The sequence below is a fragment of the Boleophthalmus pectinirostris genome, unplaced genomic scaffold (genome assembly GCF_026225935.1).
Source record: "Boleophthalmus pectinirostris isolate CB_2022bp ecotype Guang Dong unplaced genomic scaffold, ASM2622593v1 HiC_scaffold_7, whole genome shotgun sequence".
Taxonomy (NCBI): Eukaryota; Metazoa; Chordata; class Actinopteri; order Gobiiformes; family Gobiidae; genus Boleophthalmus; species Boleophthalmus pectinirostris.
This window is the reverse complement of record NW_026571473.1, coordinates 28,456,770-28,482,271: the sequence shown is the minus strand read 5'-3', so window position 1 is coordinate 28,482,271 and position 25,502 is coordinate 28,456,770. Positions and strand designations below refer to the sequence as shown.

Sequence of the window (25,502 nt, the reverse complement as noted above, 5' to 3'; positions counted from 1 at the left end):
ATTGGTTAAGACTTGGTGTGTCTTTGATGTAGTTGGAAGGAGTTAATTTTAATCTCAATTTGTTGATTTTTAGCCTGGATTTAAAGACGGTTTTATTAGCTTTTTGTCCTGGTTAAGTCCGGGGATAGTCCGGTTTTAGCTCAGAGCTTGGTTTGGTTTAGATCTGGTAGACTTCATTTACATTTCTGCTGTGGACTGCATGTGAGTTAGTTCTGGTTTAGTCTTGATTTAGTCCTCATTCGGTTCTTGGATTTGTCCTGGTTTAGCCCTGGTTTAGTCTTGATTTAGTCCTGGTTTGGTTCATCCCTGGTTTTGTCCTCATTTAGTCTTGATAATAGTCCTGGTTGAGCCCAGGTCTTGTCCTGGCTCAGCCCTGATCTTGCCCTGCTTTAGTCCTGGTCTTGGTTTAGTCCTGGTTTAGCCCTGGTTCAGCCTTGGTTTTGCCCTGGTTTAGTCCTGGTCTTGTCCTGGTTTAGTCCTTATTCAATTCTGGTCTTGTCCTGCTTTAGTCCTGGTTTAGTCCTGGTTTAGTCCTGGTTTAGTCATAGTGTAGTCCTGGTTTAGTCCTAGTTTAGTCCTGGTTTACTCCTGGTTTAGTCCTTGTTCAGCCCTGGTCTTGTCCAGGTTCAGTCCTGACATAGTCCAGGGTCAGCCCAGGTCTAGCCCTGGTCTTGTCCTGATTTAGTCCTGGTTCAGCCGTGGTCTTGTCCTGGTTTAGTTCTGATACAGTCCTGGTCTTGCCCTGGTCTAGTCCTAGACTTGACCTAGTTTAGTCCTGGTTCAGCCCTAGTCTTATCCTGTTTAGTCCTGTTTAAGTCCAGTTCTTATCCTGGTTTAGTACTAGTCTTGCCCTGGTTCAGTCCTGGTTTAGTCCTGGTCTTGGTCTTGTCCTGGTTTAGTCATGGTCTAGTCCTGGTTTTGTCCTGGTCTTACCCTGGTTTTGTCCTGGTTTAGTCCTGGTTTAGTCCCGGTCTTGTCCTGGTTCAGTCCCAGTCTTGTCCTGGTTTAGTCCCGGTCTTGTCCTGGTTTAGTCCTATTCTTGCCCTGGTTTAGTCCTGGTTTAGTCCCAGTCTTGTCCTGGTTTAGTCCTATTCTTGCCCTGGTTTAGTCCTGGTTTAGTCCCGGTCTTGTCCTGGTTTAGTCCCGGTCTTGTCCTGGTTTAGTCCTGTCTTGTCCTGGTTTAGTCCCGGTCTTGTCCTGGTTTAGTCCCGGTCTTGTCCTGGTTTAGTCCCGGTCTTGTCCTGGTTTAGTCCCGGTCTTGTCCTGGTTTAGTCCCGGTCTTATCCTGGTTTAGTCCCGGTCTTGTCCTGGTTTAGTCCTATTCTTGCCCTGGTTTAGTCCTGGTTTAGTCCCGGTCTTGTCCTGGTTTAGTCCCGGTCTTGTCCTGGTTTAGTCCCGGGTCTTGTCCTGGTTTAGTCCCGGTCTTGTCCTGGTTTAGTCCTATTCTTGCCCTGGTTTAGTCCTGGTTTAGTCCCGGTCTTGTCCTGGTTTAGTCCCGGTCTTGTCCTGGTTCAGTCCCGGTCTTGTCCCGGTTTAGTCCTGTTCTTGTCCTGGTTTAGTCCCGGTCTTGTCCCGGTTTAGTCCCGGTTTAGTCCCGGTCTTGTCCTGGTTTAGTCCCGGTCTTGTCCTGGTTTAGTCCCGGTCTTGTCCTGGTTTAGTCCCGGTCTTGTCCTGGTTCAGTCCCGGTCTTGTCCTGGTTTAGTCCCGGTCTTGTCCTGGTTTAGTCCCGGTCTTGTCCTGGTTCAGTCCCGGTCTTGTCCTGGTTTAGTCCCGGTCTTGTCCTGGTTTACTTCTGTCAGCCTCATTCACATTCTCATCCTGAGCGACTTTGACAGAGGCTTTAAATTCAGGGCGGAGAGCAGCGCATAGTTCATCTTTTAGGTCAGCGCAGAGGAGAGAGAGAGAGAGAGGGAGAGAAGGAGGGAGGGATAGACAGATAACAGAGAGGAGGAAGAGAGAAAGAAAGAGAAAGACGGAGAGAGGGAGAGAGGGGGGAAGGTAATTGGGTGTAGTAGAGAGAGGAGAAGAGATTTAAGAATGAAGAAGTAATAAGAGAGGAGAGAGAAAGAGGGAGAGAATAGAGAGAATAAGTGCCGGGGAATAGACAGATAAGGGAGAAAGAGAAAAGAAAGAGAGAGAGAGAGAGAGAGGATACAAGGTACAAGGAAAGAGAGAGTGCCAAGGAGAGGGAGGAAGAGAGAAAGAGAAAGGGTAGACAGATAAGAGAGAGGAGAAAGGGAGAGAGAGAGAAAGACAGATAAGAGAGAGGAGGGAGGGGGGTAGACAGATAAAAGAGAGGAGAGAGAGAGAGAAAGACAGACAGAGAGAGGGAGAGAGAATGGATAGGGATAGACAGATAAGAGAGAGGAGGGAGAGAGAGAGAGTAGGGAGAGAGATGGATAGACAGATCAAAGATAGGAGGGGAGAGAGAGAGAGAGAGAGGGGGGGGAATAGACAGCTAAGAGAGAGAGAAGGACAGATAAGAGAGAGGAGAGGGAGAGAGAGAGGGATAGCCAGATAAAAGAGAAGAGAGAGAGAGAGAGAGAAAGACAGATAAGAGAGAGGAGGGGGAGAGAAAGAGAGACAGACAGATAAGAAAGAGGAGGGAAAGAGAGAGAGAGAGAAAGAAAGACAGTGAGAGTGAGAGAGAGGAGGGAGGTACGAGAGCGAAACTGGGTGTAGTAAAGAGAGGAGAAGAGAAAGAGAGAAAGAATAGAGAGAATGAGGAAAGAGAGAGTGGGGGGAATAAACAGATAAGGGAGAAAGACAGAAGAAAGAGAGAGAGAGAGAGAGAGGATACAAGGAACAAGGAAAGAGAGAGAGCCAAGGAGAGGAAGACAGGTAGACAGATCAAAGAGAGAGGATAGAGAGAACGATGAAAGAGAGATGATCACTGAAGAGGAGAGACAAATGAAGAGATATGGAGTGAGAGAAGGAAGAGAGAGAGAGATAAGCACAAGATGGAGAGAGAAGGAGTAGGCAGATGAGGAAGGGAGAGAGTGAGAAAGAAGGGAAAGAAGAAGAAGGTTAGAGGAAAGAGTCGAGAAAGAAAGAAAGAAAGAGAGAGAAACAGTAGGCAGATAAGAGAGAGAGGAGAGAGTGGATAACAAGGAGAGAGAGAGAGAGAGAGGAAGAGGAGTGGAAAGAGAAAGAGAGAAAGATGGAGAGACGACAAAAAGACCAGATGGCGGCTGCTTTAATTGAAATGTTGATTGATTCTTGCTGAACTCGCTTTAATTATGTCACTGATAGGTAAACACAACAGAACAATTAGAATCCAACATTTGACACAAAACACAGATATATCGGTCCGTCACCCGCTCGTTTCTATGGAGACGTCGCCGCTCTGCCTGAAATGTTCCACAGTGTGACATTAAACAGCTCTTCCTCACATTTATTCAATTACAGATTTTCTCTTGAACTCGGCTCAAACACTGCTACTTGTTCCCACCCACTTCTCTTTCTCTTTGAACGTTTTTTTTTTTTTTTTTTTTTGTGAGGCTCTGAGTGAGTGACGTCTGGTTTTAATCACGGTGAAGTACGGACTTTCAGAAGAAGCAGATGATTTATTTTTACTTCTTCAAAGAAACAGTATAGACAAATCATGATAAATTGAAAGCGTGCTGTGACTTCAGGGAAACTGTGATGTAAATTGTGTCCATATCGAATCCACATTCTATTCTTTTTTTTTTTTAAATTTTTAAGCTATTATCTTTTGTTTTCAGCATCAGATGATTTTAAATTTGGGGCATCTGATTAATACGTAGTGTCTCCACTCAGTTTCATTTCTCTCGAGGGACTACGTCAGGTATCAGAATACACTAGACGGTTTGCAAGAATCCCAGAAGTTGTAGACCACGCACCGGCCAATCAGCGAAGAGCTGTGAAGCCATGACGTCAAACTCAAGCGCCTGTCTGGGTCCCTTTTGTGAAACAGCACAACATTAAACAAAGTGGTCGAGATGGATGTAGATGAAGCCATATATTCTGTGTTGGCAACGATTCCCGAGATCGAGGATTTAAAACCGGAACAAAGAGAATATTTGGTGAATTTTGTCAAGGGGAAAGACATTATTGCCCTTCTTCCTGCAGGATTTGGTGCATTACATACGTCATAACCAAATAGCAGCGATTGGTTAAATTAAAAAAAAGTACACGCCTACTGTCGAGCGAATGAATCCTAATACTGCTGCGGTTTCCACAAAGTGAAACCGTCTGATGAATCAAAAAAAAAAAACCTTTAGACCAGGGGTGGGCAATTTTTTTTTTTCCATGTGGCCACAAGAGAAACAGAAAATATTGTGGAGGGCCGGGCCAAAAAGCTTAACTCAATTCTAAAAATGTCATTAAAAAAACAACAACTCTAAAATAAAAGCAATACAACTTTAGTCCATGCATGAGGTTAAATTATAATATATGTTTATTTTGTAATTCCAAATGATCTTAAACGGGCCGGTCAGAGTCGACCAAAGGGCTGTATGTGGTCCGGGAGCTGTACAATGCCCAAATCTGCTTTAGACAACTACACTACTCTCTTACAGGTTTCTAGTTGAGAATTGTGAATGTCCAAAAAACAAAAACAAAAACAAAAAAAAACACATTGCCATTTTACTTCACATTTTGTCTTTCCTTATCGTACTATTCTTATGTAGCGCAGTAAAATGTATAGACCATAAATTACTTTGTAGTAATTTCAAATCATACATTTTGGGGAAAATTATAAAAATCGACAGAACATCAGCATCAGTCATGAAAAAAAACTTACTTGAAACTTAAAGTGGGACTGAATGAACACTTAAACTACAACCACATTGCAAGTAGAGCTGCTAACCTGGGCAGTACCTGGAAGATTAACCCTGCATTTGATTATCCTTCCGAATCGGTTTTCCGAGGAAGTTGCCTAGCGACACACGGGACACGCCCCTTTTCCTGGGATGGCACGACTTGGACTTGAGTGGCGGAAAAAGTAGACCGAGCAAGTATTCAGCAAGTAGTCAGAAGCCAAGATGGTTACACCCACTGTGATGTGTAAATATGTGTTGTGTTTTCATTGTGTTTGGACACTTTGGTGGTTTAAATGACAATTTCAGTCACTTGTATCACTGCAGTACTTTACCACGTCTGTATCACTGCCTGTGGGTCTGGTAGTTGATATTGTGGTGAGGCCAATATTGAACAAATACTTGATTTAACAGGGGTTAACATCTCTAAGGTTGTAGCGGAAGAGAAATCATAACATAAACTGAAGTGCAGATTTCGAAAATTTAATTAATTGAAGTGGCAGCGTTTTCATAAAATGACGGAATAATCATAATCACAATCCACGTCCGACACTCGAAACATAATAATATGCTTCAAGCTCAGTCGTGACGTCAAATCCGAGGTCCAAGTGGGAGTCGGAAGATAATTGAACGCAGGGTAAAGAAAAGAGTGAGAGGACGAGGGGCGGAGTCTGGGTTTATAAGGAACAGTGTGATTGGTCTAACAAATATCTGCACTTCAAACTCCGCCCCTATAACCAAGTATAATCAGAAACACCCATCTGTAAACAGGACAGCTCTACGTAATGTCACATAGTACTTAAAACTGCAGTGGCTACTCAAGACGGGACACTGTGTTTGTCTGTTTTTGATGAGAAAGCTTGAAATTCCCCTAGTTTATGCTGCAATTGCCAAAGAAAATGCTATTAAAATAGTTTTGTAGCAGATTTAGTGTTGAGTTCCACTTCCAACTCATGTTCTGTTTGGCTCAAAAATACACTTTGAATCTAGGTCACATGCAAGCCACTTATTTTCACACTAGATTGTCAATATTACGTGCGTTGCCGTTGCGCGGTGACTCATCTTTACCCTTATTTTAGCTTCTTAAATCTCAAAATCTGCATGCGCCCCCCCCCCCCCCTCAGATGCTCATAACCCTGCGTCACTGTTCTGTACATTACGACTGCTCTCCTCTGGGCGCTGGAGTCTGGACTGTGGATATTACATTAAACACACAGGCCCCTGAGCCAATGCATGACTCACGCAGCTCTGCTTTTGCATACACCCTCCACATAACATGAGATCTAACCATTCAGTCTCTCTCCTCCTCTCTGTGAACCCTGGTTTAGTCCTAGATTAGTCCAGATTGGGACTCTGGATACAACGCTTTTATACTTTTGTCAGCAATTGTTATAATCTATGACAGGTTTGGGTCATTATTGATATTTTTGGACATTTTAAATTGCAGTATTTAGTCAAAACTATTAAATATAGACTGATAATTGCAATTTTTAGTATAATGGCACAGACCAATGTTTTGTTTGGGCGAACCAGCTATAAAAATATACATTTAAAGCTTAATTTGAACACTTCACACTGCACAAAATGGGACTGCACTGCTCTTTTATCCAGTTTGTAGTAAAACAGGGTGTTAGATGAGTTTCAATGAATTAAAATGATAGATTTGAAGAAAATATAAAAATCGGCACTACATATCAGCCAAAAAATATCGTCACAACTTATCAGCCATTGGTTTCTCTGGGTTCTAAAGAATGGCTATATATATAAAAAATAAAAAAAAACGTATTGGTTGATCTCTAAAAACAACGTATCGAAATAACTTCTGATTGAAAAGAGTATGTATGTGGGGTAGGAGAAAACAGGATTTCTTTTTGGAGCAATGGCGTCTTGAATCTTGATTAAGCTATGTGATAATTCATGACAAATCAAAAGGTTCTGAGAAAAGTTCAACAATTCCCCGTCTTTTGCTGTATTTTAAGGCCTAAAATATTAGTTAGAGGGACCATGTTACACTATTTTCTGATGTATAATATGTCATAATGTTGTTTTCTCATCACAAACATGCCTGGAGTTGTGTTTTGTTTCATTTACACATGTTTAACACAAATCCTGTATATTTAGGCTGAGTACTGTTCCACCTTGTGATGTCATTTGGTAATACAGGATGTGTTTAGTCCTGGTCTAATCTTGAGTTAGTCCTCATTCGCTTCTTAGATTAGTCCTGGTTTAGTTCACCCCTGGTTTTGTCCTCATTTAGTCTTGATAATAGTCCTGGTTGAGCCCAGGTCTTGTCCAGGTTCAGCCCTGGTCTTGCCCCGCTTTAGTCCTGGTTCAGTCCTGGTTTAGTCATAATTTGTTTTTAAACTCCCTACACCTTCACTGGAATCATTTGGATCATTTCAGCCCTGGAATTTCCGATCTCTACTGAACGAAAGGTAAAAAGTAGCTGTTAACTTGAAAACTAAGTACCGCTTCATGGTATCACAAGGTGGAACTGACCGTTTTGAGCTTTGTAGACCATTGTTTCCCAAATAAAGGGTCGCCAGTCTCTGGTGGGTCACAGGAGATTATTTTTGGGTCGCCTTGTCATGATCTGACTATTTTGACTGTCTAGATGTAAACAATTTTGTTACAATATTGCTGGTTCAATTGAATGTTGAAAAGAAAAAGAAATGGGCTACATAGATGTTTTGTTGCTGGTTCAGTTACTGTTTTTCATTGTTTAAAACTTGATATATATTGATATTGAAATATTAATTGTTCAGAGAATGACGATATGATTTATGATTTACGAATAATGTCTGTTGACTTGGGTCGCGAAGTTTGTGACTTTTAAAATATGGGTCCCCAGAAAACAAGTTTGGGAAACACTTTTGTAGACAGACTAATAATAAAACTCAATTTACTCAAATGAATGAAACAAAATACAACTCCAGGTATGTTTTTGACAAAATAACGTCATTATAAGTGTCAATTTTGCGTAACATGGACCATTTAATTTATTGTTTATGGCAAAAAAAAAAAAAAACATATATTACTTCCTGAATTATAAATACCTCTCCATCTGTCTTACTCAGTATCCCTCATTCACCCATATAACTCATTTCGAAAGCCTCATATTCTCGCCAGTTTCCCTGAGTTTTTCTTGGCACGAAAACTTCCGAAATCACCCAGATTCTTCTACACCATATTGCGTCTAATCTTTCAGCTAGTTGCGCGTGATAAACTACGCGTGGCTCTTATTGGATCATATGTATTCTGTATTCTGTTTGCAGCGGGGCATGGCAGTCGCAGCAGCAGAGGAAGGAGATGGCCCGTGGCTTTGGCTGGGAGACATAGTTTATCTAGAAGGGCCCAGATGCCAGGCTCGCATATTAAGAATGCAGAGCGCTTCCAACTCCCCGCTCTGGTATTTAGCACAGAAATGCTTTTGGAAGATGCACTGGCTCTCTCTGTAATCCTGTTTGCTTTGTTGTTGTTGTTGTTTAATCTTTGCCTGCACGATTTGAAGCGGGTAAGTAATTGGAGAAATAATGCGAGCTTGCGATGTGATAAATATTGAGATAGCGACGTTTGGGAAAGCTTGAAGATGTTACCTGAAGGAAACTGTGCTTTTTGTCAATACTGTAGCTCTATATAGTAAAAGTTGTGCTGTGAAAGATTTCTGATGGACGTTCTGACATTAATTGGCTCCATGGAGATAACTCGTTGCCTGGATTGTTCTTAAGTGTGGCATTAAACTTCTCTATCTCCATGGAAACAAGAGGAGAGTTACTGGTCAAATTTGTGGAGAGGTGAGCCCAATCAAGAATGCATGTTTTTGCAAAGTATTTGTGTGCAATAAACCAAACACACGTATGATTTTAATGCCATACTGTGAAACATTCCAGAATAATTACACTATGGAGCCAGTTTTTTGATGATATCCATTTTGTACTTAAAGCCACAGTATGTTAGCCTGGTTCATCAGCCAGTTTCACTTCCTGGAAACCGTGACCTCACAGCATTAGGATTCTTTCATTCAACAGTAGGCGGGTACTTTTATCAATTTAAGCAATTGCTGCTATTTGGTCGTGATGTATGTAATGCACCAGAACACTCAGTGGTGTCCAAGTAATTACTGATTTCACAGCTCTTCGCTGATTGGCTGGAGGCGGTCTACAACTTCCGGGGTTCTTGCAAACCGTCAAGTGTGCTCCGATTCCTGACCTAGTGGCTCAAGAGTAATGAAATTGAGCACTAGGTTGCGCCAGCCTGCCTAACAATATGTAACTTTTTGGCCAAAAAATAGACTAAAGTTAAAGCATGTTTTAGAGCTGCTCTATTATGGGGAAAAATCATTATCACTATTATTTTTGGTAAATATTTCCACAATGCTTTTATTTAGCATTTCTCTCTCTCTCTCTCTCAAAAAAAATAAATAAATAAAAAACAAAAACACTTTATTACTGATAATTTATGCAAAACTTTCAAATTGAAAATAAATATAGGCTTTTTATGTGTATAACACATAAAATGAATAAAATATTCTTTGAACATTAAATAAAGCATAGAAAAACATAAATGTTTCCAAAATAAGATGTATTCTATTTAAAAAAAATCAAAGAAATATACTTATTTGTATAAAAATCAAAATCCAAAAAATCCAAAAATAAACTTTGTAAAGCTGTAAATCATTTCAACTCGATTATGAGTTTGGAGATCACAAATCGAAATCACGATAAAAATTAAATTAATTGCACAGCCCTAGCATGTTTTGTGTTTCGTTGTTCATTTATTGCATTGAAAAACATGCATCCGTACTGTGAGCCGGCTTGCATCTCCACAAACCTGACTGGAGGAGCAGTTGTTCCTTTGGCCAGAATATTCCACTGTATGGCGTAAAATGTATCTGTCTCCATGGAGATCATTCTGAAGTGTTTACATTATATTATATAGTTATATGTGTTTTCTCTTTAAAAACACTTTCTTTTCGCAGTTGCTTATATTTGACCTTTCCTCATAAGTAAAGACTGATAATCCTGCTGCCTGGGATGGGTCTTTCTTGATCAGAACTCATCAGATTAGAGGAAGTCCAAATCCGCACAAATCAAAGTCCCAGTTTGGTCCATTTTAATCGGACTGGCCCTCGGAGCACCAGAGCTCACTCCACCCACACATCTGAGGCTGGCTCTCCTCCTAAGCACTGGGAACAGGCGCTTTTCTTATGAGCTGTCGAAATTCTGCATCTATTTCAGATCCTTCAGCAGCTTTAAAACTATGAACGAGGGCTGTCAAAAATAACGACAATCAGATATCTAAAAAAAAGTTACATTCGCGGACAGATATGAACCCTGGAATGATCTCGAGCTGTATCAGAATAAGTATAAACCCACATAGACCAGTATAAGATTTTATGTTGAAATTCACATTGTGTTGTCTAAAGAAAGAGTTTTCCTTTTTAAGTATCATCGTGGTATCAGAATCAGTATTGATTTCTTATTACTTAATTTATTTATTCTTACAAACATGTAGAAAAAAACAAGGACAAGGACAATAGGGTCCCATGACTTCCCTCTGGTGCCAGAACTTTCCTGAAAATCAGATTCCAAATGACAAAAACTAAAACTTGTCCTAAATTTGAGACATCCTTCAATGCCAGTTCGAAAAAATGTAATGAAATAAAATGATATAGGTTAAGTTTAACATTTAACACTCACCTACTGTTTAACATTGTGTAGCATCCAAAACATGCTACACAGGTCTCCAGGAAGAATAGCTGATAGCTGATAGCTAAGGTCAATACAATCGATCAATGAACCTGCCCAGGGACTAGAGGTGGAAATTAGCACTGGTGTTACAACCTGGTACAATGCATCTCTCTTGTTAAGGTTAATGTATGTTGTGCACTGTCTCTGTCTCATTAAATAAATAAACAAACTACATTATTGTCCTCATAGGGAAATTTGTCCTCTGCTTTTGACCCATCCTTCAATACCGCTGGGACAACCCGTCAGGAGCAGGGGACCCATTTCCAGGTCTTGAGCTAGACTTGATCAGGACTGTCTTAGCTGGAGGATTTGAGCTTTTGTGCAGGTTTTGGGTTGATGGTGGAAACCAGTAGCCAGGCTGGTGCCACCTAGTGCCTCCGCTCAATTTTATTTCTCTTCAGCAACTAGGTCAGGAATCAGAATACAAGATGGTTTGCAAAAACCCCAGAAGTGCAAGTTCAGGCACCAGCCAATCAGCGAAGAGTCATATATTCAGTGTTGTCAACGATTCCTGAGATCGAGGATTTAAAGTCGAAACAAAGAGAATGTTTGGTGAATTTTATCAAGGGGAAAGACGTTATTGCCCTTCTTCCTACGGGATTTGGGAAAATCCTCGTTAGCGGCGCATTACATACGTCATGACCAAATAGCAGCGATTGGTTAAATGATAAAAAGAACCTTCCTACCATTGAGCAAACGAGATCTAAGGCTGCGAGGTCAGACAGCTTGTACAAAGTGAAACTAAGTAAAATTGGCTGATGAATCAGGTTAGGAAACCAGAGTTTGTTTCACAAATTCCACAAGAAGGTTGGGCAGGTCGGTCTTCAGACAGGATATTTTTGTGAGTTATGGGCGACAGTAGCTCAGTTGGTAGAGACACTGTCCACTGATCAGAAGGTTGGAGGTACAAATCCCACGCTCAACATATACATCATTGGTGAAGCAGTGAGATTCACGGGTTGGCAGTACAATTCCAGCTCCCACAGATGAACGTTGTTGTATCCTTTGACAAGACTCTTAACCCAGGAAAAGTAGCAGTTCTGTTCAGCATCTCCACAGTAATGCAATATTATCGTATTGTGAAATGAATACTGTAATTGAATTGTACTGTGTGATTTATTATTGTTAAATCCCTATGGTCTCTGAACAAATTAGGGTTGCGCCAATCCATCTTTTTCAGTTCTGGTGCCGGCTTTTAGTATCTGCCGATTCTCGATATCGATATCAGTGCAAGGACTAAAAATAGACTTTATTTTCCTAAAAATCATCTCGGTGTGTGAATGGGCGAGTGGTTCCTTGATCTAAAGTGCTTTGAGTGCCTTAAAGGTGGAAAAGAGCTAGATACAAATTTGACCATTTCCAATTTACGCCAGATGCCCTTCCAGACTCATCACTTGTGAATAGAATGGTTAAAAAATCTGTTTGATGTTGAATTGAACCAACATTTCTGTGTTAAAAATAAGATTCCAATTCTGCTTAAACTAGTCTGATATGAGAAAAAACCCAATTGAAGACAGAGATTTAATTTCAGATAAACATTTCAAAATAACTTTCCTTGGAGGCGTCACTAAAATATCTTTCAAATAGTCTCACCGTGCTGTCCTCCTCTCCGTGTGCCTCTCATTTGCAGTCTGAGAGCGGCTCATTGCAAATCCTCATTCATTATCCATAACCGTGTGCACTCCACGCACCCGTTAGCGCCGTTAGCTTTAGCGTTAGCGTCCCCCACATGTGGTAACTGGGGCACGGGAGCTAGCGTGGATTTCACCGGACAACATCGGCTGTTTTATTATTCAGCACCTCTCCCAGAAACCAGCGTCAAAACATCACAGACGCAAAAGCCTTGTCCAGTTTTCTTAAGAGCTCTTTGTTCTCATACAAATTGATAGACTGGCGGACTGGAAAACATAGCAAAAACATAGCCTAGCATAAATAAAACATTTTGTGAGTGGTTCGTGGACAGGGCATGTCAGAGTGAGCTGAGAAAATATTTATAGCGACTGAGAAGAGAAAAGGAGATTTTATACTCGTAGTCGTGTTAGGATCATGGTAGAGTCATGAAAAATTACGATTCATTGAACGAGATCTAAGATATTACACTTCTAAGGGGTATTAATTGTTAGCATAATGTAGCATATTTAGATCATTGTGTTACTTTTTATTGTTTTGAAAGTGCTATATTCTCCGAAAACTACGTATTAAAAAATATGTGTTTAGTTTCAGTTTTGTTTTTGACGTTGAGTGCACCCTCCCTTTGCTCCTGGGCTAAATCACTCCCCCTTCAGAGCCTTATCAAGTATAACGCAATTGGTGCACATCCCGCTAATGAGACTACTGCACATCGCATCAGGTTTGTGAAGTTGAATTCAGGTTTGTAAAGTTGAATTTAGGGTTCCCACGGTCATGGAAATCCTGAAGAAGTCATGGAAATTGAAAATGTCATTTTCCAGGCCTGGAAAAGTCATGGAATTTTAGGTTATTATGATTATTTCCGAACGTATAAATGCACTGACAGTATTTTGAATGTTAAAAAATTATAATACCAAACCATAAGTTGAGTGGAAAGGGTTAACATTTCATATTTAGCCCTAAAAGTCTCATCAATTCATGTAGGTGCCTTAAAGTCATGGAAAATTCACTTTAGTCATGGAAAAGTTTTGAAATATTGTCAGTGAAAAAGAGTTGAAACCCTGTGAATTGTTTTATATCTTGTTTTTGGATGTTAAAATGAAATGACCTAGACTTTTAGGCTGAGCATTGGACAGAAACATACTTGGAATGTGAGGAGGGTTCAAATCACCCAGGAGAGATCACTGGATTACTCAAAGATGCATGGATGAACTATACACAGCAAAAACTAAAATCTAGCCAAGTTAAGATGACTTGAATTAATAAAGTTTTATCATGATTTGAGTAAATTTCCCTTGACATGTAAAATTATCTACCAGGGGAACAAGACTTTGTTCTTAAAAGATGAAAATACATCTTGCTTCACTTAAGAAAAACAACAACAACTTTTTGCACTTAAAACTCACTTATTCCAATTGGTAGATCATTTGACTTGTCAAGTTGAATCTACTCAAATAAAGTCAAATGTTCTTAATTTAAGTCTTTTAAACTTATCTAGATCCTCTTCAGGCATGTTTTTAATGAGGGAATAGCATTATAACGTGGTAAAAAGCTCCAAAAAGTAGAATTGAATTCTACCCTCTTTTGATATAAAGTAGTAATAATGCTGAACTACTAAAATGTAAAAGAAAAAAAAAATGGATCATACATAAAATGCTAGATATTTGATTTCAATATCACAATGAAGAAACATTTCTAGACACTAGAATGTAATATTCACTACAAAATATATACAAAAGAATTGCTTATTTTTGTCGTAGTTTTGTAATTCATTTCAGTATCGATCTTTCAAATTAGTATCTTGTTTTTAATGACAGTGTCTTGACTTCTGACTATATAGCCTATTTTATTTTTACAGTCCATCATCTTTGCTTTAAATGTCCCAGAATATGGCTTTAACATACAGTCAAAAACATACAGTCCTTCAGTGAGCGAGCTTGCCTTTCCAGAGATCTAAACTGTAACCTGTAACGTTGTCTTATTTACTTTTTTATGCCATACTGTGGAACATTCTGGACAAAGCAAAGATATTTCAATGGAGGCAAGAAAGTAGAAAAACTACCACAAAATTTACATAGCGCAATTTTAAATACGATTCAATAACGTACAAAATATTGCAGCGCCTTCTAGTGTCTGAAAATGTTCTGAAAGACTAATGCATTTTATTTTTCTGTTGTGTTGTTGTTATCTGGAAATATGGATGTGCTCCTTACCATCTGTGGACTTTTTGGAGTCTTTTCCAGTTGGCGTTGATTCTTCATCTTAATACCTCATAGTCACAGGCTGTTCCTCAGGCTCTCCCGCCCAACACAGATTTGACTTAAAGGAGCTTTCAAGGCAATCGCTGCGGGATTCTCTTGATCACAGATGTGGATATAATCTGAAGTGTCTGCATTTTCCTCAAAACGCAATAACGTCTTGGAAGCTGCTTGAAAAATTGATGGGGAGTTCTTTTGGCGCTATCTTGTTTAGAAATGTTTAGGAAAAAGTTGAAAGCGCATCTGTTTTTTCACGACTGATCCAGATTTAGCCCCGTTGTATCTTTGGTCCTGTTCTAGTCCTGGTTTAGGTCTTAATCTGAGCTCCAAATGTACTTATTAGTATTTTGGGGTATTAGTACTTGAGTGATACTTGCATAGTTTTCTGTACTTGTAGAACAGTACTTATAGGTATTTATTTATTTAGTCCCAGTTAAAGATCCTATATTACGCAAAATGGACTCTTGTGAGTTTTAGCCATGTTATAATGTTGTACTTGGCGTTGTGTTTTGTTTCATTCTCACATGTTTAAAGGCCCCTTCACACTAGTACTTATTCGAGTCGTTTTCGTTGCGGATGCAGTGTTCGTCCACACTAATCCGATGGAAAACGGCTCCAGAGATGGAAGGATCTGGTGCCAACAACTCCCATGAATTGATATGAGTACGGATCTGATCTGGCAGTGTGGACGCCTGAAAACGCTGATACGCTGATGTAGGTCTATGCACCGCAAAGTAATTCACCGCCAAAATGTCCATATATGTCCATTCATATATACGGTGTGTGTGTATGACCTGCAGACGTATCATCTCTGAAAAGTTTAACACGAGCCATCTCCAACATGATAGAAACACAAAACAGACTCACCATCAGCAGAACACCCCTCTGTCACAGAAAGAACACTCATATTCCGCTGAGTCGTGTCGTTTAGTCCGACAGAATCTGAACCGCATCAGTGCACAATAGTGAGCTGTTTTTTTTGAGCGCTCAGTTTATGCAAATTAGCCATCTGGTTTTAAGTTTTGTTTCTGTAAAATTTAAACAAATATGCTCAAACCTGTGTGGATAGGGAAGGGTTGCGGACACAGAAATGACGTGTCTGGGCGCAAATAGTTTCCTATACGGTGATACGGTGATTCGTTTCAGTGTAAATGTAGCCTAATGCTCTGTTCCACCTTGTGATGTCATGAAGTCTTCAAGTTAACAACTGAGTTTTACCTTTTGTTCAGTAGAGGCTGGCAATTCAAGGGCTGAAATTATCCAAATGACTGTAACAAAGGTGTATGGAGTTTAAAAACACAGTGGAGCACTTCCTTTATTGCTCCAAGAAATCACAAAGTGTCTAAATATGCAGGTTTGGACACTACAGTTTTAGTATTGCAAGTAATGTCCAATGCCTTAGTAGAGGTTATTCTCCAGCTTGTGTTATCTGTTTGTTATTCATGGAATAACATTCAAACTTTATTTTTGTTTTCCACTTAATTTTGAAGCGTAATATTGTGACTTATTTACACACCAGACATTTTCATTTTAACAGCTCATTGCACAGCTGTATTTTGAAAATCATTTTGTTCAATTTTCTCCCAAACGTGTTATGAAAATGAGAACTCCAGCTGCCTTTATGGTGGTATTTACTTCAGGACCATAATCAGAACCAATTTGATCTGCAATTTCATATTTTAGACCCACCCACAGACATTAACATTTATGAACAGACTGAAATATGAACGGCTAAACAAATGCATTTCAGAACATTTCTCAAGAAGTCTAAACTGGTGATTTTTTGAGGAAATGTTGTTCATTATTGAAATCCACATTGAAATATTTTTATTCAAAGTGGCTTTTTGATTTGTTTGTGACTTATCTTGCAGAGCTTCTTTCTTAATCATAAACCCTCATCTAAATGTGTTATGTAACTATTATTCATTGTCCTTGGTAATGTGTTATGTAAAAGAAGGTTCATTTTGAAATTCCTTGGTTAAAAAATGGCCAGTCAATGGTCTCAGTACATTTCTTGCTTGGTCAATATCTATGAACAGATTAGGGTTGTGCCAATCCGCCAGATTCTGATGCCAAAGTTAGTATCTGCTAGTCTGATTTATCAGCTGGTTTCACTTCGTAGAAACCGTCTGACCCCGCAGCGTTAGAATTCGTTCGCTCGACGGTAGGCAGGTACTTTTTATCATTTAACCAATCGCTGCTATTTGGTCGTGACGTATGTAATGAGCCGCAAATGGGGCTAACTGCTATATTAAGCTTTTTCCAAATCCCGTAGGAAGAAGGGCAATAACGTCTTTCCCCTTGATAAAATTCACCAAACATTCTCTTTGTTCCGGCTTTAAATCCTCGATCTTGAGAATCGTTGACAGGCTTTTTGCTGATTGGCTGGTGCCCAAACTCGCACTTCCGGGGTTTTTGCGAACCATCTGTTGTATTTTGATTCCTGACCTAGTCGCTGGAGAGAAATGAAATTGAGCGGAGGCACTAGGTGGTGCCAGCCTGACTAAGTATCTGCTGATACTCTCTATCAATATCAGTGCAGGAACTAAAAACAAACAGACCTAAAAACAAAAAAATAATGTGTAACAAAATGTTTTACTAGTTCTTATTTATCTCTCATGTAACTACACAAAAACTTGCCACATCAACTTACAAGTCTAACCAGGATATCAACAGAACCGATATTTTGGAGGTCATACCCAAGCCCGCTAATTTTCATGGATCTGATACTAGTATTGGTACTGGTGCGTCTCTAGAACTGATAACTGATCATTTCCCACATTTTCCCAGATCAGTCTAGTATTGATATTATGTCAGTATACTAATAAATCACCATGAGCATTACTTGATACATTTCACAAAACTTGCGTTGTGGCAGCACTATAGTGTTTTAGTTGTTGTTTTTCAAAGAGAGAAAGCTTGTATTTTTATGTAATATAATCAGCGTATTCACAGTGGAGTTCATTTCCTTAACAATCTGAGTGTGTTGTGGTTTACAGAGAAATACTACAAGGATTCTGTTTAGATTCCACATTTTAAGCACGTCCAGAAGAACTGACAAAATACTGAAATCTGAACTGACAACTAATACAAGAATCGCATTTCAAAACATGTTCTGAACTACAGGGTTTGCCGTTGTTGCTCGGTTTTCTGGTGTTAGGACGTCCAACAACCACACAATTACGATGTCCGAATCCCAAAACTAAAATATGACAATATCAGAACCAGAAACAAAAGCGATATGGTTCAAAAGACTTGAAAAGATCGGCTTTGTCAATAGACGCATCCCACTGGGAAAACAAACATGGCGGTTTGATGTTCACTTTTTTCAGAAAATCCTTCCCAGTATAAATTGTGCAATGACCGGAAGTCTGAAATTCTTGATGCATCTATTTCTTCTTGTAGTCTGCACTAAAACGGAGCAAAGCATCATGGTCTATGTAGTTCCCTCAGTTTTTTTTTTAGCTATTGCTGCACCATAACTCTTAATTTAAGCAAAGAAAATTGTAGTTCGATATGTTGTGATGGCCCACGATATTTTTGTGAGACTTTTGACAAGACGATATGATGATATTTTGGTTATTGTAACATCTCTGGAGCTCGGTGCATCCATTGCTGTTTAAAAGTCTATGTATATTATTGCCATGCTCTAGCTAACATTTCGTTTTGTTTTGTTTTTGTGTGTGCAGTGACCTTCTCGGACTGCGGATCTGGCCGGGTGTACCTGGAGTCGGGATACAGCCCAGACTTCCGGGTGAACCAGAAGGGAGTTGTGTTCGCTCTACGGCGCCTCAACATGGACGGGCTGACCAAACACACGCTGGTGATTTACGCCAGAGACAGGGAGTCCCAGCAGGCGTGGAAAACTAGGGTGCACTTCAAGAGCGGCGCCCATGGAGACAAGCCAGCACCCACAAAGGTAAAACAACACGTGGACATTTTTTATTTTTTACCTGGTCTTCAAAGGGTTGACCAGGTTTGTATTCACCCTGTGTGTCTGTGTGTCTGTGTGTCTGTCCACCCGCGATAATTCCACCATTTATGGACCGATTGTCACCAAATTTGGTACGTGGCTCAAGCCCCCATGCCTGATGCCGTAAAAAAAGGTGGAAAAAGGAAAAAAGAGGTCACATGGGTCAGTTGAAAGGTCACACCATTTTAAAGTATAGGCAATTTCAGCAATTTCTGAACCATCTGCGGGCTAAAATATTCACCCAATCGTCACACAAGTTGGCACACACATAACCGGGGTACACTGGATGTTACAGGTTGAAACCGGTCAAGGTCACATCGAAGGTCAAGGTAACCAAGGTCAAATATGCTTTTTTGGTCATAACTCCACAAAGGATCGAGCTAGAGCAACGGGAGTGGTCTCAAAATCTCAGAAATATTATTTTCTGTTTATGATTCTTGCAATAGTATAGTAAAATATTAATTGTTTTCCAGACAATCACTAATTATTATAACAGTTCCTTTCTCTTTCAGTGTATGCCGTTAAAATTCTAATTGGAACAAATTTATTTCCATTTCTTCTTTTTCTGGTGATAAACAACACACTGATCTACAGTCACACAACTAACATATACAGAACTCATGAAAAATGACATTTTTGTTACATGCTAGTAAACACAGACATTCTCATGTGTGACCAATATCACACAAATGTTCATGGGCCTGTCAGATACACACATTGCTTTGTGGATATAATGATCATGTAATATGGGCTGGGCTCCTCGTAAACTGCTTCTGTGGTGATGAACTGACCCCACCGATGCCTCATGGGGACCAGGTTGCTCTCTCTAATTGCGTTTGTTTTAATATAAATTGGGACATCCCTGGTTTGGGTTGGTTGGTAATAATACAATTGTGAAACGAGCGAGAACTAAGGAAAATTATTCTGCACTTGGCACTAATGTGAGTCAGTATAGTCACATTTTCTTTGTGTTTTGGTCATTTTTAAGCAGCTTTTTTGTATTTTACCGAAACAAATGACAATTTATGCCTCTCTTTACTTTTGGTGGGGATCAGATTGGTCACAAATAGGGACATTTCTTGTATAAAACTGGGACAAATCACAGGTTTTGTATAAATCTGCTGGGCCAGGGGACACAGGGCTCAGAACTGGGACTGTCCCGGGTAAATAGCGAAGTCTGGTCACCCTGGATGTGATGCTAGATGTAGGCACTGCTCTGTCTGAAGCTCTATTAGACTTAAAAAGACTGAGCTTTATTTTAACACCAACTTAAAAAGAGCTGAGTTTGCTGGAAATACAACTGGTGAAATGATTTGTGCTGTTAAACAAGTCTCTCACACATAAAGTGACAAGTGAGGTAACATTAACAAACAGTTTTTCAGTTACTCTCACCTTTTTGTTGAAAATCACGACCCCTCAAAATGTGTTGTTAGTGATCTTGTGAATTTTACATGTGAGAGACACAAATCAGCTCACCTGTTGTAGTTTCAGCTAAGTCAGTTCTTTTTTGCTCAGATTGTGTTAAAAAAAACTCAGATTAAAATCCAACTTGAGTGACAGTTTCAGACAGAGATGTTGTTGATGATGATCTTAGCTGCAAAGTATCAAATACACTGCACATCTCTCTGATCTGCCCAAGATTTTACAACTTATATCAGGTTATTCATCTTGTTTTCAGATTTATTATTGACTTACTAGACCAGACTTAGAGACTGTTTAATTCTAGTCTAGAGGTACAGTAGTTTAATTTAAAATAAATTGTCAAGTAAATTTATCTTGCTGCATGGACAAATCATTTCACTACTTTTCTCTACTTTTAAATTATTTTCTGATAGATTTAAGGGTTTATATCTTACATTTTGGCCCAGCTTTTTTGTCGTGTAATGATTTTAAAACACAAGAATGACATGTATTTTATTTTGTATCTTAAAGACGCTGTTCTTGATTTTAAATACGAGAAAAACAGAACTAGATGATTTTGAATGGGAGTGAGTATTTTCGGAGTTTGCTGTCACGGTAACAACTAGCATGCAAACAGAGCACTCTCTGATTCTCGAACAATAAAACGCTTTCTAATTCCCTCACCTTTTTGTCTCCTCTCTCACCCTCCCGCTCTTTTCTTTCTGTTTTTATCAATCCTCTCTTCTCTCCTCCCCTCCTCCCTCTCTCCACCTTCTCTCCCTCCCTCACACTCTCTGTCATCACCTGCTCACCTCTCGCTTCTCTCTCTCTCTCCATTTCTCCTCACTTCACGTCACTCCCTCCTCCCTCTCTCTCTCTCTCCTATCTTCTCTCCACCTCCTGTCTCTCGTTCTCCTCCTCTAACACTTTCTCTTTTCTGTCTCTTTTTTCTGTTTTTTGTTTTCTCTCCATCTCTTTTCTTTCTCTCTCCAGCTATCCTTTCTTCTCCTCACCTCATATTGCTCCCCTCCCTCTCTTCACCTTCTCTCTCATCACCTCCTTACCTCTCTCTCTGTTTCTCTCAATCTCTCCTTTTCACTTCACCTCTCACTCTCCTCCCTCTGTTTCTCACCTCCTGTTTCTCTGTCCTCTCTCTCTTTCTTCCCTCCTCCACTCTCTCTCTTTTTCTGTTCCTCACCACCTCCCTCTCTCTACCTCACTCCCTCAACCTTTTCTTTTATTATGTCTCTCCTCTGTCACGCTCACCTCTCGTCTGTCTCTCCCTCCCTCTCTCTCCTCTTTCTCTCCATCTCCTTTCTTCTCTTCACCTCCTATTTCTCTCTCTCTCCTCCCCCTCTCTCTCCGTTCCTCATCTCCTCCCTCTCTCTTCCTCACCCTTTTCTTTCATTATCTCTCTCCTCTCTCCCACTCACCTCCTCTCTCTCTCCACCCTCTCTCAATCTCTCTCTTATCACCTCCATCCCTCTCTCTCCATCTCTCCTCTTCACCTCCTGTCTCTCTCTTTCTCACCTCCCGTTTCTCTCTCCTCCCTCCCTCCCTCCTCTCTCTCTTCATATTCATCTCCTATCTTCTCTTCATGTGCTATCTCTCTCTCTCTCCTCCCTCATTCTCTCTCTCTCTGTTCCTCACCTCCTCCCTCTCTCTCCCTCACTCATCTCTCATCTCTCTCCTCTCTCCCACTCACCTCCTCTCTCTCTCCACCCTCTCTCAATCTCTCTCTTATCACCTCGTTCTCTCTCATCTCTTCTCCTCTCTCTCCTTCTTCCCTCCCTATCTTCTCCTTCACCTCCTATCGCTCTCCTTCCTCCCCCACTCTTTCTTTTTCTATTCCTCACCTCCTCGCTCTCTTGGAATCACTTCCTCACCCTTTTCTTTCATCGTCTCTCTTCTCTCTCCCACTCACCTCCCGTCTATCCATCCTTCCCGTGCTCTTCTCTCTCTCTCTCTCTCTTCATCTATCCTTTTTTTCCTCACCTCCTCTCTCCACCTCCTCTTCACTTCATGTTGCTTTCTCCGCTCCTGTTCTCTCTCCTCCTCTCTCTTATTACCTCCTTAACCCTTTTTCTCTCTGTCTCTCAATCTCTCCTTTTCACTTCACATCTCTCCTCCCTCTCTCTCTCTCTTTCTCACCTCCTGTTCCTCGCTCCTTCTCTGCTCCGTTCTCTCTCTCTCTCCATCTATCCTATCTTCTCCTCACCTCCTGTCTCTCTCTCTCCCTCTCTCTCTCCATCTCTCCTTTTCACTATATGGCTCTCTGTCCTCCCTCTCTTTCTCACCTCCTGTTTCTCTCTCCTCCTTCCCTACCTCCCTCATCTCTCTCTCCATCACTCCTCTCTTCTCTTCACCTCCTATCTCTCTCTCTCCTCCCTCATTCCCTCTCTCTCTGTTCCTCACCTCCTCCCTCTCTCTCCCTCACTTATCTCTCATTTCTCTCCTCTCTGTCTCTCCACCCTCTCTTTTGCTCTCTCAAGCTCTCTCTTATCACCTCCATCCCTCTCTCTCCATCTCTCCTCTTCACCTCCTTCCTCTCCTCTATCTTCTCTTCACCTTCCGTCTCTCTATCCTCTCTTTTACCTGTTTCCCGCTCTCTCTCTTTCTGTCCAAACTCTGTTCTTCCTGGTCGCAGCGTGTGTCTCTTGTGTTTGTGCAGATTACAGAGTCAGAGTCAGAGGAAGCTCCGTGTCTCTCCTGTGTTTGTTGTACCGCGGCGATAACAGGACCACTGCTTATTCACACCAGACCTGAGCCGCGATTGGCCGTTTCTGAGCACTCGGAAAAGTCCAGGGCCATGTGTTTTATACCAGAGCTCGCAGTGGAAATAAGCTTAGAAGGAGAAACGAACAAAAACTAAATAAACACATTTTCTCCTTGCTGTTTTATATTAGAATAATCAAATCGTATTTTTTGTAATTCAGCAGAAATGTAGTCAAACAAACAGAATTGATTTGTTATGTTTTTCCAAAGCTGATAGGCTCTGTTCACGCTTACGTCACAAACCAGAAAGACGTTCGGAAACATGCGGTGAGAACTTCCCGCGGGCTCTGTTCACAGTAGTAAGTCAAAAGACAAAATCGTATTGGAAAAATGATAAATTGTCCCAGTTTTCTTTACCGTTCAGTTGTGTTTGGATAATCAACAATTACAACCATACCTCAGTTATCATAATTTCCCCAGTGACGCACAACTCGGAGCGCAATTAGAAGAGACGAGGCGCCAAATTCAAGATGATTCCAAACAGCACATACGTATACAGTCTTCATTTTACCGCCGATTACATTTACTTGTTAATTTTGTGGTGTTACCTGCCTAGGGACTACAGATGGACTACAGATTAGCATTCTTGCTTTCATCTGGCATATTTACTCTGCAGTGTTGTAGATGTTCATTAATATGCACTGTCCCTAAGAAATAAATAAATAAATAAATACATAACTTCAGTGGGTTTTATCAGAATCAGTCAGCGAGTCCAGTGTCGGGAACTACGCCAGAAGTTGTACTCACATCTTTCCAAACGTCCTCCTGGTTTGTGCGTCTGTTGTAAAAAAATAAATGTGAAAAAATCTCACCTTTGTGTATATAATGAAAGTGGTTGCACTAACCCAGGGGTCATCAAACTAAGACCTGGGATGCTCCTCTGCCCCCACCACTTGAACTGGCGCTATGAGGCAATCCTCAAAAGTTGTCATGGTCTTTTTTTTTTTTTTTTTATTGCTTTTTGGCAGATAATAACATGTCTGTTAACTTCTTGGGTTCTTTTTAAAGACAGTGCAGTAAAGTGTGTTTACCTTGTTGAGCCGACCACACCTACAGGAAGTAACAACAGCTGATACATGACACGTCACCACCAACACCGGTGACAGTCCTGAAGATGGCTTGCAGATAGCAGCCCAAACATGTCAACAAGGTAAACACACTTTACTGCATTGTCTTTAAAAAGAACCCAATAAATTAAAGTATATAAGAAGACAAAATGAACATCTTTGGCTTAATAACATGTTCGCATCTTGTATTTAGTAGATTTTTTTTCAATAAAAAAATGATATTTATATGAAGTATTTATATTTAAATAATTATATGAAGTATTTACATTTGCCGCCGAATTTTCGTCACCGAATTTTCACAAGCTCGACATCGAACAGTGACAGTTACGCATGCAGAGTTCTATAGTGCAGTGAAAGACAACAAAGTGGTGAGTGTTAAAGTACGAAAAGTTGACAGAGTGCCAACTTTTCAAAGAACAGTGGACGACTGATTTTTTTTTTTGTGCAGTGTAAGGACCGTGCAGTTTGTCTGATATGTAAGAAAGTGTGGAGGTTTTCAAAGAATAAAATCTGCGTCGTCACTATGAAACCCGCCACAAAGAGTCCACTAGAGTAGAGGAACCATAATGTGGCCCCAAGAGAAAAAAATTTGGTGACCCCCTGCACCAAACCTTTGGGGGGAAAAAATGTTTTTATACAAATATAAGCAACTATAGTTAAAAAGTTTGTGCTAATTAACATAGAGTATTTGAACATATATAACAACTTTAAAACATTAACAGCTCAGCCATAGACTGCATATCTCCATTACTGAGTCTCTTAACGTGAAACAGAACTGAAAAAAGGATTAAAAAAAATCGAATCTTTTATGATAAAGTGCCTCTTTGGAACAAGCCCAAAAACACGCGACTCTCACAAATTGCAAGCAACGTTCCAACAAAGAAGCCCAAAGTCGCTATAAAGAAGCAGACTTGGCAACTGTGAGGCCAGACCTTTGAATAGCCTTAACCTCAAGTCATTTCTGCTGTGGATCAGTAAAGTTTGTACAAGTCTAACATACAGTGATTAAATAGAAAACAATAATCAGATATTTTTGTAGTCCAAAGGAAATGAGCTAAAACGTGTCTTTGTTAACTCATGTTTCAAGGTGCATTGTGTAACTTTTCTGGTGCTTTTCTCTGTGGAGATGTTATTTCTTTGTCTGGAATGTTTCACAGTTTGGCATTAAACCTTTCTATCCTCATGGAGACCAAACCAGACCAATGCCCCGCCCACACTAGGTCGTATTGGAGTCGTTTTCGTTGTGGATGCAGTGTTCGTCCACACTAATCCGATTAAAAACGACTCCAGAGACGGAACGATCTGGTGCCTCCAGCTCCCACGAATTCGTCTGAGTACAGATCTGATCCAGCACCATGTCTACGCCTGAAAACGCTGATACGCTGATGTAGGTCTGTGCGCCGCGAAGTAATTTACCGCCAAAACGTCCATATATGTCCATTCATACATACGTGTGTATGACCTACAGACGTATCTGAAAAGTTTAACGTGAACCATCTCCAACGCGACTTGAAGCACAGAATAGACTCACCATCAGCAGAACATCTCTCTGTCACAGAAAGAACACTCATATAATCCAGTGAGTCGTGTCCTTTAGTCCGCCAGAAGCTGAACCGCATCAGTGCACAATAGCGAGCCTCAGTTTATGCAAATTAGCCATGTGGTTTTAAGTTTCATTTCTGTAAAACGTAAACAAATACGCTCAAGTATCATTTCCGACATGTTACATGTGTTACGCGGATTTGTTTCAGTGTAAACGTAGTCCAAATTACAGGTCAGATCTGTGGAGAGGTGACCCTGCTCAGTCAGAATGCCCATTTTTCTAGGTGTTTTTGAGATATAAAACCACTTGTAATTTCATAAATGTA

At 40.4% G+C, this 25,502-nt stretch overlaps 1 protein-coding gene across 1 annotated transcript in view; it reads left to right on the top strand.

Annotated features, from left to right (window-relative positions):
- Nucleotides 1-25,502, top strand: part of LOC110154708 (cadherin-2-like) — a 236,842-nt gene that overhangs the window by 101,011 nt on the left and 110,329 nt on the right. Inside the window, exon 3 of the mRNA XM_020918725.2 lies at nucleotides 18,108-18,337. Within this exon, the coding sequence (XP_020774384.2) occupies nucleotides 18,108-18,337 (230 nt within the window). The remainder of the gene's footprint in view (nucleotides 1-18,107; nucleotides 18,338-25,502) is intronic.